Raw genomic sequence first — 16808 nt, forward strand, 5'->3', positions numbered from 1 at the left:
AGCCATGGCGTGGTTTAACAACCTCAACAGCTAGTGTGACTAGTCTTTCAGACGGCGCTCGCCTTTCTTACCCTGGTTTAAACAAGGCATAATTTCCTGTCGGGTGGTCTTTGAACATCAGCGAGGAGACAATGAAAGCCAAAACATGTACAATTTAAATCTTTACGTTACGGTCATCCAATTGACATGATGTCAGTGAACTTGACTTGCTTTAGACCCGGGGTTACATTATCCCGCCCACCCATAGTTGTCGTGACGGGGGGAGGGGAGTCGCCAAGAGACCGTCAACAAAAGCTTTACAAGCTAACTGGGGTGATGAATTCACCATCATACAGAATCGATCATATGACGTAATGATCTGTGAGCCATTGGTCTTTGTTCGTATCGGGGTTGTTTCAGGAACTGGTAAATTAACACACTACCCCTCTCCTAGTCTATCTTACAGACCCTGATACAAATACACGGGGTGTATATATCAAATACAGCCCATGCAAGTCTATAATGTTTGGCAAGGCTAGATTACTGCAGTATCAGGTTACACCTCTCCTATTAGTGCCTGTTCAACGAAAATGGCCGTTTGTTCCACACCCGAGATATTACATTCACATAACTCGTTCTAGAATGACGTTAAACTTGAATACTTCATTCTAATATAAAATATTTTCCATTAAAACATAACACCCATCGATGGCTTCTCGAAATCCGTGTGAGCTCATTGCTTGCGTATACCGCCCACTCCCTTAGACACACACTCACTCACTCAACCATGCCGAGCCCCCATTAATATACAGGACAATTAGGACACAGAGCAAATGCTATTTTTCCATACTTTCAACCACATTCGTTCACAGTTTACTCAGAAATAGATTGATTAAACTTCTTACTTTTTACAACCTGTATTCATCGTCTCCCTAATTTGGTTGGACGATGGAACTATAACCCAAGAAAGGCAAAGCACTTTAAGTCACCTAAATGTTGTCTCCCATTGTACCCATTTCAACAACCACAGGCTATTGTACATCTCATGTCAGTATCGCAACAATCCAAATTGTTATAAATATAGTAATCTGTTTAATAGTAGAAAAGCCAGCGTTTTAAGAAAGCTTAGTGTTTTCTGTTCAATTCTTATGAAAACCTAGTCCTCTGTTAAAACCTAAACTCCGTTAAACTCAACCTATATGTACGTTCCTTGATGTTCTATTAATCTATTCAAACATGTTGCACGTCATATGCCGTTTTTACGCGGTCTGAATTGCAATAAAGTTGTGTTCTGTTCCGACACAGATGGTACTATAATAGAGGGTTCCCCTTGGTGGAGTCCAGCCTACCGTGGGTGTTATCATCCTTTCTGACATGATCAGTTGTATTTGTGCCTGACAATACGAGGCTAGGTATGATGAATAACCCTCTCCAATCCTAATATACTGGTAAACAATGGAACGCATATCCGTCCAGTCACCTCAATGAGGGCTCTTGAGGCCCTTCATGATGTCCCCATGTTGAGCGAAGGTTTAATTGTTTGAATACAGCACCTAACACGAACGCGTCCTGTCATGTGGCGAACAGGCGAAGGAGAAAGAGATTTACTGCTTATAAATTTAGTTGGGGCCAAGTGCTTTCACAACCACTCTTTGAAGATGGAGATTTGTTCTTTTAGCGAAATTAATGAAATACAAGACTTCGATATGAAACGCCGGGTTGATTTCCATTTCTTGAGAAACATAAAATGTTGTAAACGTCATTTGAAGTAATTTATTGAGACAAACAAATTTGCATTGTGAGATATTTACTATTCTATCGTTCCAACATCAGATAGCCCTCTTCAAATGAAAAGTTAAATGTCAGTATCTTCAACGAGGTTATAAACAGTGTTTAGTTTTACAGTCGGGTAAAATATAACATAATTAGGCCCTTACTATCTTTGACAGGTAGTTGACAGGGAGAGCTCTTTGTTCTAAAGTGATGGATGACACAATATACAGCCTGACCATAGCATGAAGCACATACACACACACGTTATTACGCCAATAACCGCTCCCTAAAGAGGGGCAATATTTCAAGCATGACGTCTAAGGAGGTCTCTCTTGGTGTCTGTCGAATGTGATCAGGATCTGGGGCTAATTAATTAAATAGTTTGACTTAAGTGGTAGGGGTAAACGTCTGCCAGAATGATGGTTTGATGCATCGAACATTGCGGTTTGGTTTATGATGTAGCCTAAAGCATAGGGCGGTTGACACATGTTATCTGAATATGAGGAAGTAATTATTTATTAACTGTTGTGATCACTTGTGATGTCATGCATGTGTTATGGATATAAATCGGCAGAATGCAAGTCACATCGCCATAGGCTTGGCAGAAGCTTTCCTATTGTACGTTACTTGGTGTCATGCAAGTCGTTAAATGTCAATCTCGATGGTGATCATATATCAAGCAAACGCTTTTTCAATCATGTCAATAAAACATAAACAAGGGACCATGCCCTTATAAGGCTGATGACAAAACCTCACCCGGAGTGATCCTATCATCGAATGAGTAATGGAAATATATTGATATTGGAAACATATGTATAATTTTTCATAATAAATGAGCCACGTGTCAAAATATGGGTAACAGTCGTTTTAATGTATGTGTGTAAAACAGCATGGTGCATGATGTCCTGGCGGGATGCAGTCATGAAACATGTGCCATAGTTGATGGGTATCTGATGAAGCACGTGCATCACACAAGAGGCTTCAGATGAAAAAACCCAGTCACGTGACAAGCTACGAAAAACTTCTGGATAAATTTCGCTATTGCCATAATATTTTATTAATACACGAGATACCGATAACGACTAACCTACACAATGGGGATGTAACAGGTTTAATTAATTTCACTTCATATTGAATTGGAACGGTGTTAATTGAGAGTGGGTCCATGTTTTCGACACAGTAATATTTTCAAATCGTGACACGAAACGCAGGGCGTTCCTGTCAGTGACGCTTATCAATGCGTTAGCAGACCCGTGCCGATATTCTACACTGATACGTCCAATAACATCGGTTAGAAATGAAAATATTTATACAATCATTATCCCCTTATGCAATCTTTTATTAATAAGTAATACCAGTTTTAATTTCACGGTCATTTTATTAATTAGATCCATAGACATTATTAAAAACATTGAGACGACGCTGCTTAATGTTCAATGTATGATAAATATCGTCAGTTGTACATACAGAAATAGTATTGGCTTAGACCAAATGTTCCCAAATGCAAACAGTTGTAGAATACTTCAATAAATTAAGATAAGATACGTGATTTATTCTACAAATATAAGTTAACACGTAGTGCGGCTAATTAAGATTAGAGACCCCTGAAGATCCGGGGTAGAATAGGTCTTCGGCAACCCATGCTTGCCGTAAAAGGCGACTATGCTTGTCGTAAAAGGCGACTAACGGGATCGGGCGGTCAGACTCGCTGACTTTGTTGATGCATGTAATCGTATCACAATTGCGTGTATCGATGCTCATGATGTCAATCACTGTATTGAGTGGTCCAGACTCGATTGCTTTGTAGCTGGAATATTGGTGAGTGCGGCGTTAAACAACCAATCAACAAACAAACAAACAAAGATGTGGCAATTTAAGAATGAAAATGTTCATACCGGGAGTATTTAATTCCTCTACTCAGTTTTTTCAGTTACCAATATTTCTACAGGAAGCTGTAACACCCTATGCTTGACATTATTCGGCAACAAATATTAAACATAATAAGTCAAGCAATAGTGGTTCAGTCTATTTACATAAAATAATGTGGCAACATTATTTTCTGTGCACAAATTAGGATGTAGGCAGAATGGTAGTCCTGCCCCATGACCGTGGAATATATTTCTGTTATGAAAAAAAATAATTTAGAAATGATACAAAAGCAAGTCTAGCCAGCACAAGCTGGCTCTATTCCACAGCATATGGAATTTTTATTTTATTTTTAGAGTCAAGAAGGATATTGTGTAATATAAGATTTCAGAGACTAAATGTTAGTCTAGCAGAATGGGATCGAACCGGACATCTGGCTGTAAATCATGTAATATTGGGATGAAGCTCTGCCTAAGTAATATCTACTAAGCCTGCACAAAACTACGACCCGTTAGGTCCTCTACGGTCTGTTGTAGAATCGTGGCTCCTAATGTGAATTATCTTTTCTATATGTGACGAGGGACCATGGAACAGTCCGAGTTAAATAAACAAGTTCTGTCCTCTCCGAACCCCTTTTATACCAGAAACCCATCAATACGGACGGTTACGGTCAGGAGCGTCTGCATATGAACTAAGGACAATAGTCAGTATTAGGTAACGATGACACGTTAAGTTGGTTAATTGTGAATCCGGGGATTTCCCTGTCGGATTAACGAGGTTTGCGGTTTAAAGAAAACAATATAGCAGTTATTCAGTAGTTCAACATATATGAGACATCACCGTGTGTCCATATTACATCATAAATCTTCCGGGTTATATAAACAACCGCCACATGGCGCTTGTGACAAGATGCCAAGAACTCCAATTTTATGACATGTATAACACCACTGGGTTGATATATTTCACATCACACACGCCTGAATTATTAACAATTTGGAATACCGGGAGCGCCGTGTTATAACAAAGTCAATAATTCATATGGAAATTGAAAAGCATACATCACATAGTTTCCGCTTCATCAACTTTAGGCTCGTGATAAACAATGAAAGACGAGTGACGACCATCAGTACGTTCGCAGCGTTACCTTAACACACGGTCTGCTGAAAAAGATGTAGTTCCGGACGTGTGATTGATGAGACAAATCAACATCACTATCAACCCTGTTTTTATAATATTTGATACTGAAATGAAAGAGGTGCATATATCAATTGCGCACAAACTGGGACAGGGTCATTGTGTGTGTGTGTGTGTGTGTGGGGGGGGGGGGGGGGGGGGGGGGGGGAGGGCAGTATGTGTGTGTCGGGGGGGGGGGGGGGGGGGCGATTGGAATTACAAACATATTGATAATATGTGTGCGATTGTCGCCAAACAAAGGCACTTATATGTTAATATAAAATAGTTTTCAATCGCATGGATGATCCCGCTCTACCAACAATATTGCAAGTCCCTTATAATAATATTGAAAAGCGTTAAATATGTAAGGGAAATTATCATATTTTAAAAAAAAGAATATTTTGTAAGGATAAGATATATCGATGAATGCCTCTTAGCACTAGTCCTACTGGGAAGTATCGACACTAACACAACAGTTCCCCTTCCTAACACTCGTCACACATGCATAGGTTTCCATACCCAGACTACATTAACAGTGTTGGGTCGGGTGCTCATATGAAATGTTACTGACGTAGCTATCTTGTTTTTTATTAATAATAATCTCCGGGGGAAAAGAAAGTACACGCCCATGTTTGTTGATTTATCAAAGATGATTTATTTAATGCGGACATCATAATTGTGCTTTGGACCTAAGGTTTGCAGTGTTTCGGCGATAGTGTTCAGCTTAGTAACGTTTTAATAACGTTTATCCTTGTTTGGTCAAATTCAATTTACATGTGTATACAATGTATTTTATTTTGCCCGGCGGTTTATGTGTTGAACATGCATACACAATGATCCATTTCCTGTTCTTTACTATTCAATAAAATATATTCACATTTTGATACAATTTTGCATAATTCGTAAATTAAAATTAATACATATATCAAAATATACAAAATATTGAGTGCGATGACATATAAAAATAATGTAATATACAATGAGATATAGACACAATATAAATACAGTAAGGAATAAACAGGCATAGCTAGCGTATATTTATTTTGTCCTGATGTGCGGGTACTGAACCGTGCATCACTAGACATCGTTTTTATGTTTGTTTAACGCCCACTTTGTGACGGCTTCTGTAAATATGCGACTCTGGACAGTCAAATGATTGATAGTATGGGCAGTGTCCACCATTGGGGCTCGATGACAACCAACCAAATCACGGAGCCAATCCCATCGATCCCACCTATTCTAACCCGAAATTCCCCGATATAGGTGCTATTGTCAGACAGTACGGCTTCAACACTGTCCTCAGACAGGTGTCAGTTGATATGTCAACAATACACAGTTGTCATCAAAGATTATAATACAAATGCTATTCTCAGCACAACATGCATATCTATCGGTTTATATATTTATGATTCATTTGAATGTACATAAAGTATTTTACTAGCACGTGTGAATTTCTCCAACAAATATATATCACGTATATGAAACATACATACATGTACAGCCAGGTAGACCTCCACACTGCCAGTCCTTCGTTTAATGGCGACGTATTCTAGGCAAAACCATGAAACCCTTCTATACGCTATAATATAAATAAACATTGCCCTCATTTTATTTCTAAAATTAAACTTCAATTTTACCACCCACAAACCAGCTAAACCAACCCAGAAAGGTAGCTGTGCCTTCAACATCCATTGCAAACCTACAAAGCTCACTAGCTAACTCCAAAGCGAATTATTCCCTGTTTAATTGAAGCCATCTGTCGACGGACTTCCTTTGATGTCTACAGTGGGTATCTCTAAATCATTCTCGCATCCTGTCCCCTTGTAATCCATTCACAGCGAGTCTAGCACAGGGACGCTCGTTCGCATATCGTGTTTGCGGTATCCCGATATCATGCACACCTAACTGATGATTACGATCGTTGTACTTGTAATATTCAATTACTTTTAATGACTATAATAGTGGTCCGCTATGCAAATACTTCTTCACATGCATGCTGTTATTGTGGCTTTATTTACAACAAGATTTTGGAATTGATGGTTTTCCTTGATTTTATTTCCCCATGCTGAAAGCATGTTACTGTTTCGTGATATATATCAAATGAGAAGGAAATCAGCCCGGACAGAAATAACGGTACAATGATTTACTTTTACAGTATCATTCAATAAATAATTCATCTTGGTTTTTCAGGTATTTTGCTTTGTCATTGTGATGGAAATGTGTAAATACGAATTAACTTTATCTACAAAATTTATCGGTACTGAATTCGTTAAATCACATAAAATATGAAATGTAAATGTTTGCGACTGTTATTATGATATATAAAAATGAAATAAAATTATCTACTTTCTGTCTACTAGTGGTGTATATTTCCCTCGCATCTCTGTTTTCGCTTGGGAATTGGTTATTTAAATAAATGATGAATTGAATCTTAAAAGGACACGTCTTTCCCACAATTTCATCCGTGTTTATGATTTTTTCAATTGCTAAACAACTATTGTAATTGATTTTACAAGTGAAGTGGAAACATAGAAGTGAAAGCCAATACTATCTTCGGCTAATAACTCTTATGGCTTCACTTGGTTCGTGGAGCATTGGATAATATTGGCTGTAAAACTTCTCTCTCTTGGATTTATCGCGAGTGTAAAGTGGTGTTAATGTAAACTATCAATTTTGACGACTGTCAGCGTTATGTTTGTCTGTCGTTGAGGAACACGTCGCCAAACACGACCTACTCGCGCCGGAACTGATTACAGCCAGTCGTGTGGACACTACTATCTGTCGAAAGCTGACAGTTTCGCCACATGCTCGCTGTCAATCTCACAGCTTGCAAGTAGTTTTCAGGGAAATAGTCGGGGCGGGCGGCGACCGCCGAGTTGAAAGTAGGCAACAACAATTTACCTCACCATCGATATAAACATATTCACTTGGAAAATCATTTGGTTAAAACCGCTGTGAATTTTACTTAAAAGAACACAACCGTGTTGTTGGGGAGATGTTGATATATTTCTTAGAAACACTGTTATGCATTTCATTATTTGTCGCTTGTATTTTGTCCACGAAGGATTCGCCCAGAAATATATTACGGAGCCTGGGTCACTCGCGGGGATCAATATACACATGTATACGAACTGAAGAAACACTCCACAGGCTCCTATTTGGGTATTCTTTTAACCAAGAGAATCAATCCTTCCAATTATTTTACAGAATGTAGTGAATTGGCTCAAAAAACCTCAAACCTCAGTTCACCAGTATACGAATCTATTTATAAACATTCTAAGCATTTGTCAGCAGAACTTGACATACAGATTAAGAAATAACTGCAGCATCACGAATAGAAAATGTTATGGGGAAAATATGTTTCAAATCTGCCGAGATGTATATGATTTCACAGTTTTTTGGTATACGATGACGAAATACGAAATAATCGATTTTTTGGCAGTTATCATTTTGAATGGTTTATCCTTCGTGTTTCCGTGTATAACAAGATTTGTAGGGCGTAGGGGGGACTGTCATCCCCATCTTTCACAGTAGAGTATGGTCTCTAGTACCGATAAGGCCTTAACTCTTAAAGGCGTATAGTCCTACGCCATGACTGGAATATATGTAATTAATGAAAATAAAGCCAATCTAGATTTACATGAAAGCAGGGGCAGCCAGCTCTAATTTACATAATAAATAAGCATCAGGGGAAATTATTTGTCTTAATTTTAGGGCGAGAAATGCATGTACAGAAATATGTACTTGGTGTTTAATTGTAGAATAACCTATACAATAATCTTATACATGATTATACATGTATACTGCCGGGCAAAAGAAAGTACACGCTTGAAAAATGGATTTCACCAAACAATTACAAACGTTATCAAACCGCTACTTGTCTGAAAACAGTCGACGAAACGCTGCAAACTGAACGTCTAAAATACAACCATGATACCCGTATTAAATACATCGCCATTGAATGACCATTTCTTGTTTGTTGCATTTTTAGCCACAATCAAACATGGGTGTATACTTTCTTTCGCCCGCCAGTTTATAACAACTCAAATACATGTGTTCAGATATTGTACGTGGTGTTATATGTAGTATAAGGCCATATCCGTGTACAATAATCTAATATACGAGTACATAGGTATAACATCCCATATAAATGACACCGATCTAATATCCGTGTAAAATTTATAATAAACTGTATGTGATACTGGTAAACAAATACAGTGTAACAATTCCAGGAGAGAGCCGACTAGGTCTGTACGATTCTAATGTTTCTCAGTTATTGAACAAAATATCGTGTTCATCTCTAAACTTTAATGTCTGTTTCTCCGACCAATACATTGAACACAAAATCTCACTACAACTAGAACGCGATTTTTGAACGCCCGACAGGGGTACAATTGTGAGATTGATATAGGTGTGTGTGTTTGTCGACTAATCAGAAGGTCTGTACGTGCGAGGTACCAGCTCCGACTTAAATAAAGACATCCTTCGCACATCCTTCAAGTATTTGTGTGTGTTCCTGCAAAGCAGATACCGCTCAAAGGAGGTTTCTCGGCATTCAGTTTTGTTAATAAAATGACCATGGGATTTTTAAAGTAATAAATCAATGATTAACTTTAAGCGAATTTGGCCGTCAAATTTCCAATAAATCTTAAATGGACCATGCAGTACTGTTCACGCCAAAAAAAACCCCACGTTGTTTGATCATTCAAACAACACGTTTTATAAACCTAATTGCTTGTCGATTGTTCCTTACAAAACTTGAACAATGTAGAACTAACTATCGACTTGCCACTAGGCGATAAGTACGTATTACCCTCTGTCACAGGCTACTGAGAACACAGACGGAGACATGCTTGGGCGATATCAAACGCCTTCAGTTCTTGGAGTTGACGTCACGAATGAAAGACAAACAAGGAAATAAAGTGAATGCATCCGATGCATATAAAATTTAATAATAAACAACACCTTTCTGACATATACAAATCTTTCTTCTTATATATACATAGCATAATCTTATATCAGCACCCATCCTGTCAACAGAGAGGTCTACATCATACGGATAGAGGGGGTGGGGTGCTGAGGGGGTGGGGAGGGGTGCTAGAGTCACACAGTAGAGAATTGAAAATAATCGTAGACAAGAAAAAAGATGAAATGATTTAATAATTAATAGTTTGGTCTTAAACGGTAGCACTCATGTTGCTCTCAATTGTCCATAAATAAGTAGGTTCCACATGGATGATCAACATTAGATGCATGTAGTCCTCACACGGGGGATTGTAGGAGCATGGAGATCAGCGAGAACATTGTTCCTGGTTCCTACTGGGGCGCCACACCACATCACACATTGAGCAGAGGTCGCTATTGGGGTCTCAGCCGTGATGAAGTCGCCGTGACAACAGTGACGATGGTCCCGTCACTCACTCACTCAGTCACACGCACAGTGCAGGGTCACAACTAGTCACTCACTCTCTAAATCCTCAGTGCACATTTTTAATCACACGTCGTTGCTTGTAGGAGATAGTATCACACCTTCCCACCTGTGTGGGGGCTGTGGCGGTTAGTAGGTGGGACAGTCTACTTTGGTGGGGCCAGATACCCCGCCCCGTCTAGTCATGGGACAGCAGCAGCCCCTAACCTCTGACCATACAGAGCGTAGGGGGAGTAGTAGGGGGAAAAGGTGGGGAACGCCTGGGATGGAGCAGGGGGAACACTTCCTAGGGGGGACTTGTAGGGGTGGTATCTGTTGGCCCCAAGTAGGGTGGACACTGGGCTCAGGCTTGTAGGATAGGCCCTCCTGAGGGAATTCGGACTTAGGGGTGCTGGAGTTGGGTAGTGTCCATGGCATGATAGGGGCGACGGCAGCCCTAGGCCATAACTTGCTGCTAGGCTTGAAGCGTCCATGGTGGAGGTATGTGTTCTCAAGTGTTGTAATAATTCCTCTGAGGTTGTGAACCGTTTACCGCAGTATTCACTGCCAGCAACCCAGTTGCAGATGTATGGAAGTCCTTGTGTGGTCAGAGCACTAGGGTGGTACAGAGAATGGAAGGAGGAGAGACCTGACGAGCTGCTGACCAGGGACCCAGCCGACGACAGAGAGGACAGCATTGGCAGGGAGGCCCCGGGGAGGCCCAACCCGCTGGTGAGGCTGGTAAGAGATTTCTCGTGAGCACATTGTGAACACCCTGGAGCTGTACACGTGGAGGAGAGGTGAGAGTTCTGGAGAGTCAGCTGACAGTTTGTACAGTAAGGATCCCGACACACGGGCACTAGGGTGGTAGCTCCTGATGGTGTCCTTACTCTTGCATACGCAACATAGGGGGATAGGGCCGAGGTGGCAGCAGCACTCGCCTTGAGGGCCGAGCTCTGAGCAGCAGCTGCAGCAGCTGAGAGGCTGGCGTGGGCAACCAGAGAAGATGTGTGGTAGGCTGGGTTGGTGGTGGTGACCTCTACGGGAAGACCGTGGTGGCCGATGAGTGGTAGAGCTGAATAAGCTAGGTGGGGTGCTGTGGGTAGGCCCCCCAGGAGAGACGGGTGGCTCACAACACCTTTCATGTTTCCCAGGCTGGTTGGGGTGGGGAGAATGGGGGTAGTATGAGCACTGCTGGACTTGATATGGTGAGGAGACGAGGAGTGTGGGGAGTGGTGTTCGTGGTGGTCCCCCTTCTCACTGCCTCTTGCGGAACCATGTCCACTGGAGTTGGAGCCTGTTGACGACACAGGTCTTGTGATGGCATTGCTCACTGAAGTGTTCTCAGAGGTGAATTTGCCGCTCTCAGAATTACCAGAATTGTTCTTTTCACATCCACTGGAAATTGGCACAAGGGGTGGAATTTCTTTAGGGGGCACGGTCCTGAAGCCTGGTTTGGAATCCCGACCAGAGTCCTCCCTCTTATCAGAGGAAGAGGGTCTCTTGCTGTCGGACTTATCCGGGGACTTGTCAGTTTCCTTCTTCTCCAGAGGAGGGATGATAGGCTTGGACGGGGTGGTATCTTTTCCAATACTCGAGCATGTTTGGGCCAACAGTGCTAGTGGACTTTTCTTGGCATCCAGCTGCAATATACAAAGAAAGACGTTTTAACAATCCATTCATTTGTTTGTGTTCATATTTTTTGTCAGATAAAACTACAATATATTGCAAAAGCGAGAAGAATTCTCAAAGGTTTTTCATCATAAAAATAAACACAATATGTCAACACTAAGAAGTAAAATAATTTAGCAGCTCGCAGAATAAAAAATAATCATAACACTTTAGTTGCAATTATTGGCAATACATGTTGTAGTAACTTCTGTTTGGAATATATTTCATTTAAATAATAATTTAAAAAAAATAAACCTGCAAGATTGACTTTGAAATTGAAAAAAATATCAAAGCCATGACACAAGGTCCTTTGCTGAACATCACACAATTATCGTCACAAATGTTACATTCATTAATTTTCTGTTTGTTATTGGTAATATTGCATTGATGACAGTGCTGGCAACACCCTGTCAATCAAATGTCCTCGTTAATATACACACGCATTCTAGAATAACAGTTTACACGTGTAAATTACAGGCGTTGCTCAGATGTATGTAGTGACTTGTCAATCAATGTTATTGACATCAATAATGCTGACAAAATAACCCGCACTTTATTACACGAGAAACGTCAGGAAGCAAATGACAAAACAATGCAAGAATTGTTAATGTCGGTATAGTCGATGTTGTAGACAATGACGAAGCCGGGAGGTGATCAATGTTGTTGCGGGCTGATTGATTCCCTGTCTACGGCCGCTACTGATGCCGGTGTGACACACAACACCATCCACTAATCATTACTACTAGGCCTCATCTCGCCCCACTAATGAAACCGACATGCTCGTCATTCTGTTTACATGGAATTGTGAGCAGTACTGCTTTTCCCTACGTGAATTAAAAAACGCATTAAAAAGATACTTTTAATGCACAATAAGCACATTATTTTTTATTCGACGGCGATTTTTTAAACAAAATCATCTAGTATAGCTCTTTTAACAATTTGCTTAATTAAAGACACGTTTCTTGTCAAATCAGTTCTATTTATGTTTTGATTGCCTTATTTGTGCATACTTCCTTGTCCTGTTAAGCTCTAACCTGACACCTCGGTATTCTGAAATTGGTTTAGAGTTGATTTATCTGTAGACTAATGAACAAAAGGAATACTTTCTATTTGAAAGAAAGGAATAATTTCCGTTGTGACATTAAATATAAATAAGCCGAAATATAAGGAAACAGGAAACTGTTATCAGATCCGAATCCTGCGTTTTCAAAATCTCTAGACAACTTGAGGTAATACCTTACGGGGATATAAAAATTCTTAAAATTCCTTTTACTGAATTGAATTGAGGCTTCTTATATCCTTACGAGATAACGTTGTTGTGCTTAATTACTTAAATATATACTTGATAAAGCCTAACTACCAAAAACATATTTGAAAGAAAACGCTTGGAATGGTGTTATTATGCACCCGATATTTTTTCAGTCTGTATCTCAAAATGATGTAACGCAAGAGCAACGCGATTTGTCTTTAGGTCGTTGAAAACACGAAGCAGGTCGCCCACGTGATTTTAAGACAACCGGAAAAAAGCTAGAATCGCTTTATTGATATATAATCTCAATCAAAAATGTAAGGAAAATATCTAATTTGTTCAGCATATTTGTTTGTGTCTAAGTCTGAGGAAGGCTCATTGAGGGTGAGCGAGGGACGCTTCCTCTATCGACCCGTATTCTTGTCGGGCAACAGCTCTACACTACAGAAGGCTATCACGACTCAATGCTATAAGCGTACAACGCCGATCTCGGTTCCAGCAGTGGAGTCACTTAAAGGGGCAGTGCTACTCGAGGGTGCGACTCATCGCTGTTCTTTTGTGCAGTTTTTAACGATTTAACACGTTAAAAGGCGTTTTTGGTTTAATTTGATAGCATAATACAGCATTAGAGATGTGACTGACTTGATTGAGTATGAATATATCGCATAAATATGATCGTTATATTATTTTTTCTTCATCACTCTGAAAACACAAGACCCTGAGAATGGGAAAATAGCTGAATTTGTTGTATGTGATGTTTTCGTATATCAACATTAAACCCGTGATATTATACTGTATACTACAAGCATCAAATACTTACAGTTGTTGGGAGAGGCTGAAGATAGTCCGGATGAAGGTATTGCGATGCGCTTGACGTCAGCATGATGTCGTATCAAAATAATCCAAAACGTTTAGTAAAATCCCATCAACACACTACGAGTACATTTGTAGCACAACACTGTACTCGACACAAGTAATCACTGGCTGTAGTATCTAGGCGCGCACACACACCTCCTGATCTCGTGGACGTTATACTCCGTTATCCTGCAACATTCAACTGTGGCTTGGGCCGTCTACACTCGCCGAATGTCAATCAGACTCTGAACCCCGTTAACCGAACCGCACAAGTTTTATTGAAACATGCCGCCCAACAAGACAACACACTGAACACGAGCAGACAACACTTGTGAATTACTTCAAGATGAAACGGCTTTGCCGCCTGCCAATGAAATCGTAAATAAGGGCTGATCCCATGCTGTGATTGGACGAGCGGGTCGACATGACGTCGGGTTTGATAAATGCTTCGAGTGATGAATAGCTCGGCGTGAGCGTTCAGCCAATCAACGAGCGCCTTCATAATTACTTGGCAGCTAGCCAGACGTCACCTCATGCCCCAACAATCAATCATTTTGATGGCCTGTCCGTCAATCAAGCTTGATTTATGTCACCGCGCGCTGTTAATGTATACTTTGTAAAGAGCCAAATAAAAGATGAAAAGCGACTAAAGGGTTGTGGTAGCGGTTCGGCCCGGCTTATTTACTATGCGTTATGGGTAAAGCGGGCCTTTGGATGCGAGAGGAACAGCGAGCAAGGCAGGGATGCGGCGGCGTTACTGCTTCGGTGGAGGAGAGGGAGGGAATTCTTAGTCTTCGAGGAAAGAAAGGAATGCCCCACGATCCTAATGGCGTCCTAAGAGTTGGGCAGGCACATCAAAAGCCGCGCTGAGGTATTGAAGAGCTTATCAATCAATCTGGTACAAGTAGGGGTGTTTGAAAACAGATTGAGACCCGAGCGGTGAAAGAGTCGACATCTCACCGGTGACAGATCTGACAATTAGGCGGCGACTTCAAAGCGATCTCGTGAGATACTTATCGTCCAAGCCAAACATGAACTGTAACCTAATCATACGGCGGACCGTGAACGGGGATACCTCGCATTCAAAACATTCTACGATCAAAATGACGCTAAATAGAAATTTGTTGCGTACTTATCGGTGATCGGGTCTTAAGTACTGCGTAACACTCTAACATAATGAGACCCCTGGGAACGAAGCACACCTGGGGAGGGGGCAGCAGCACACCCTGGGGAGGGAGGGGGAGGGACAGCGTCGGGGAACACCTGAGAGGTTCAAGGTTTGTTTTCTGAGAAGCCCCACCGGACTAGCGACAAGGGTCCGAGGTCACTTAGAAACACCTGACAACGGCGATGCTGGAACTACTACAGAACCCACACAGGGCCTCCTTGCGACAGCTTCTCTCCTCAGGTAACTTCGCCTGTTTAACGAACGCCGCAAGGGTGGGCCTCTCTGTTGTGGAGACGAGTGGGGCCATATGGGGTAGCTTGTTTTTTTTCAGAGATCGAGATATGTTGTTGGTGAGGTCGCTGGTTACATGGGTAGAATGTGGGACCATCCATCATGTGGACAGGTAGCTGTCAGACACCCGCCCCCTCCCGCCAACCAGGGACAGGTTTGACTGAATGAGCTGCCCGGGGGGACAGAGGAGAAACACGGGCACTCATCCAATTTGACAGCTTGTCTCATCTCGGGAAAATCACCCTTTAGCATAACAGGAAAACTGTCACATTTAATTTATTAATGAGCAGGGTAGAAGATAGATTATGTAGAGAGAGATCTGGTTTCCCGGGCCGTATTCCGCCAATGTATATGGCACTCCTGAACACGTCTTGGGACAGCCTGACAGGGGGATGGAGCTACAAAGAGGTAACGTCAAGATCTGATCGATCAGCATAAAGAACGCTGTGCAACAGAGGAGGTATCCTGAACTCCATCACGTCTCATTTGGAATACACACGGGGTGTAGCGTGTCCGGATACGTCGATGCTACCCGGTGTCGAGCTGCCACTCAATACGGGTGGAATCTCTGCAACTTGAAGTATTACAAATATTACACGCAGAATAATTTCACACAATATCATATTTCGTTTGAAATTAAAAATTTAACTTCCTATGGAAATTTCCAGGAAGAGGTGTCTCAGTTTACAACTGAATGTTGGCATGACATTCTTAGTGCGAAGTGAGGTGTTTCAAGAGTTGTTGAAGTTCTCTCAACAGCGATCTTGCGGCATGCGCTTCAATACATCATAAAGAAAGAAAGAAACAAACAAAGCTTTGGGAATAACTAAATAAAGAAAATACATAAATAAGGAATAATTTATCATAAATTATCTACGAGTTTCCCCGAGCTTCACTTGCCTTAGAATAGTTAAATGTACCCGAGAACTCGGAACGTGCAGTTTGTTGGTAAAGGTAAATATTGTACTTAAGGGGTAAGATTGATTACATAGCTGTAACTTTGATATTACTCATAATTTAATCATTTATATCTTTGATAAGAATGTATATACATACACGCAACAGCATTATCTGTTTCCCAGACCCAAGAGAATATATGAAAAGACAAATCTAAAATCTAGAATGATTTGGTCTTGATTGCCCCAGCTCTTGAAATTAAGCATTGTTCTCGGCTTGTTTTGGATTATATTTTCATATTTTGTAGATATATATATTTTTTTCAAATAAGACAACTTTGTTTCTGGGACTGAAAGTAAGTTTAGTAATAGTATAAAACCGCCGAGCAGGTCGTAGACTTTATAATATACAATAATAATATTGATAAGGAGAAAATCAAATGTCGATTACGGATCTTGGAATAAACTGGAATTTAATTA

General features: G+C 40.8%; 1 protein-coding gene across 1 annotated transcript; it reads right to left on the minus strand.

The window, feature by feature from the left end:
- Window positions 1–9709: 9709 nt before the first annotated feature.
- Window positions 9710–14287, minus strand: LOC139467488 (zinc finger protein Noc-like). Its single transcript, XM_071249032.1, has 2 exons — window positions 13939–14287; window positions 9710–11841 (listed from the first exon to the last, which is right to left on the minus strand). Exons 1-2 carry the CDS (start codon window positions 13999–14001, stop codon window positions 10402–10404), a joined length of 1503 nt encoding a protein of 500 aa, XP_071105133.1. The 5' UTR covers window positions 14002–14287; the 3' UTR covers window positions 9710–10401.
- Between the last annotated feature and the right edge of the window lie 2521 nt (window positions 14288–16808).

The sequence above is a fragment of the Haliotis cracherodii genome, unplaced genomic scaffold, assembly GCF_022045235.1.
Source record: "Haliotis cracherodii isolate W230 unplaced genomic scaffold, xgHalCrac1.p SCAF_2, whole genome shotgun sequence".
Taxonomy (NCBI): domain Eukaryota; kingdom Metazoa; phylum Mollusca; class Gastropoda; order Lepetellida; family Haliotidae; genus Haliotis; species Haliotis cracherodii.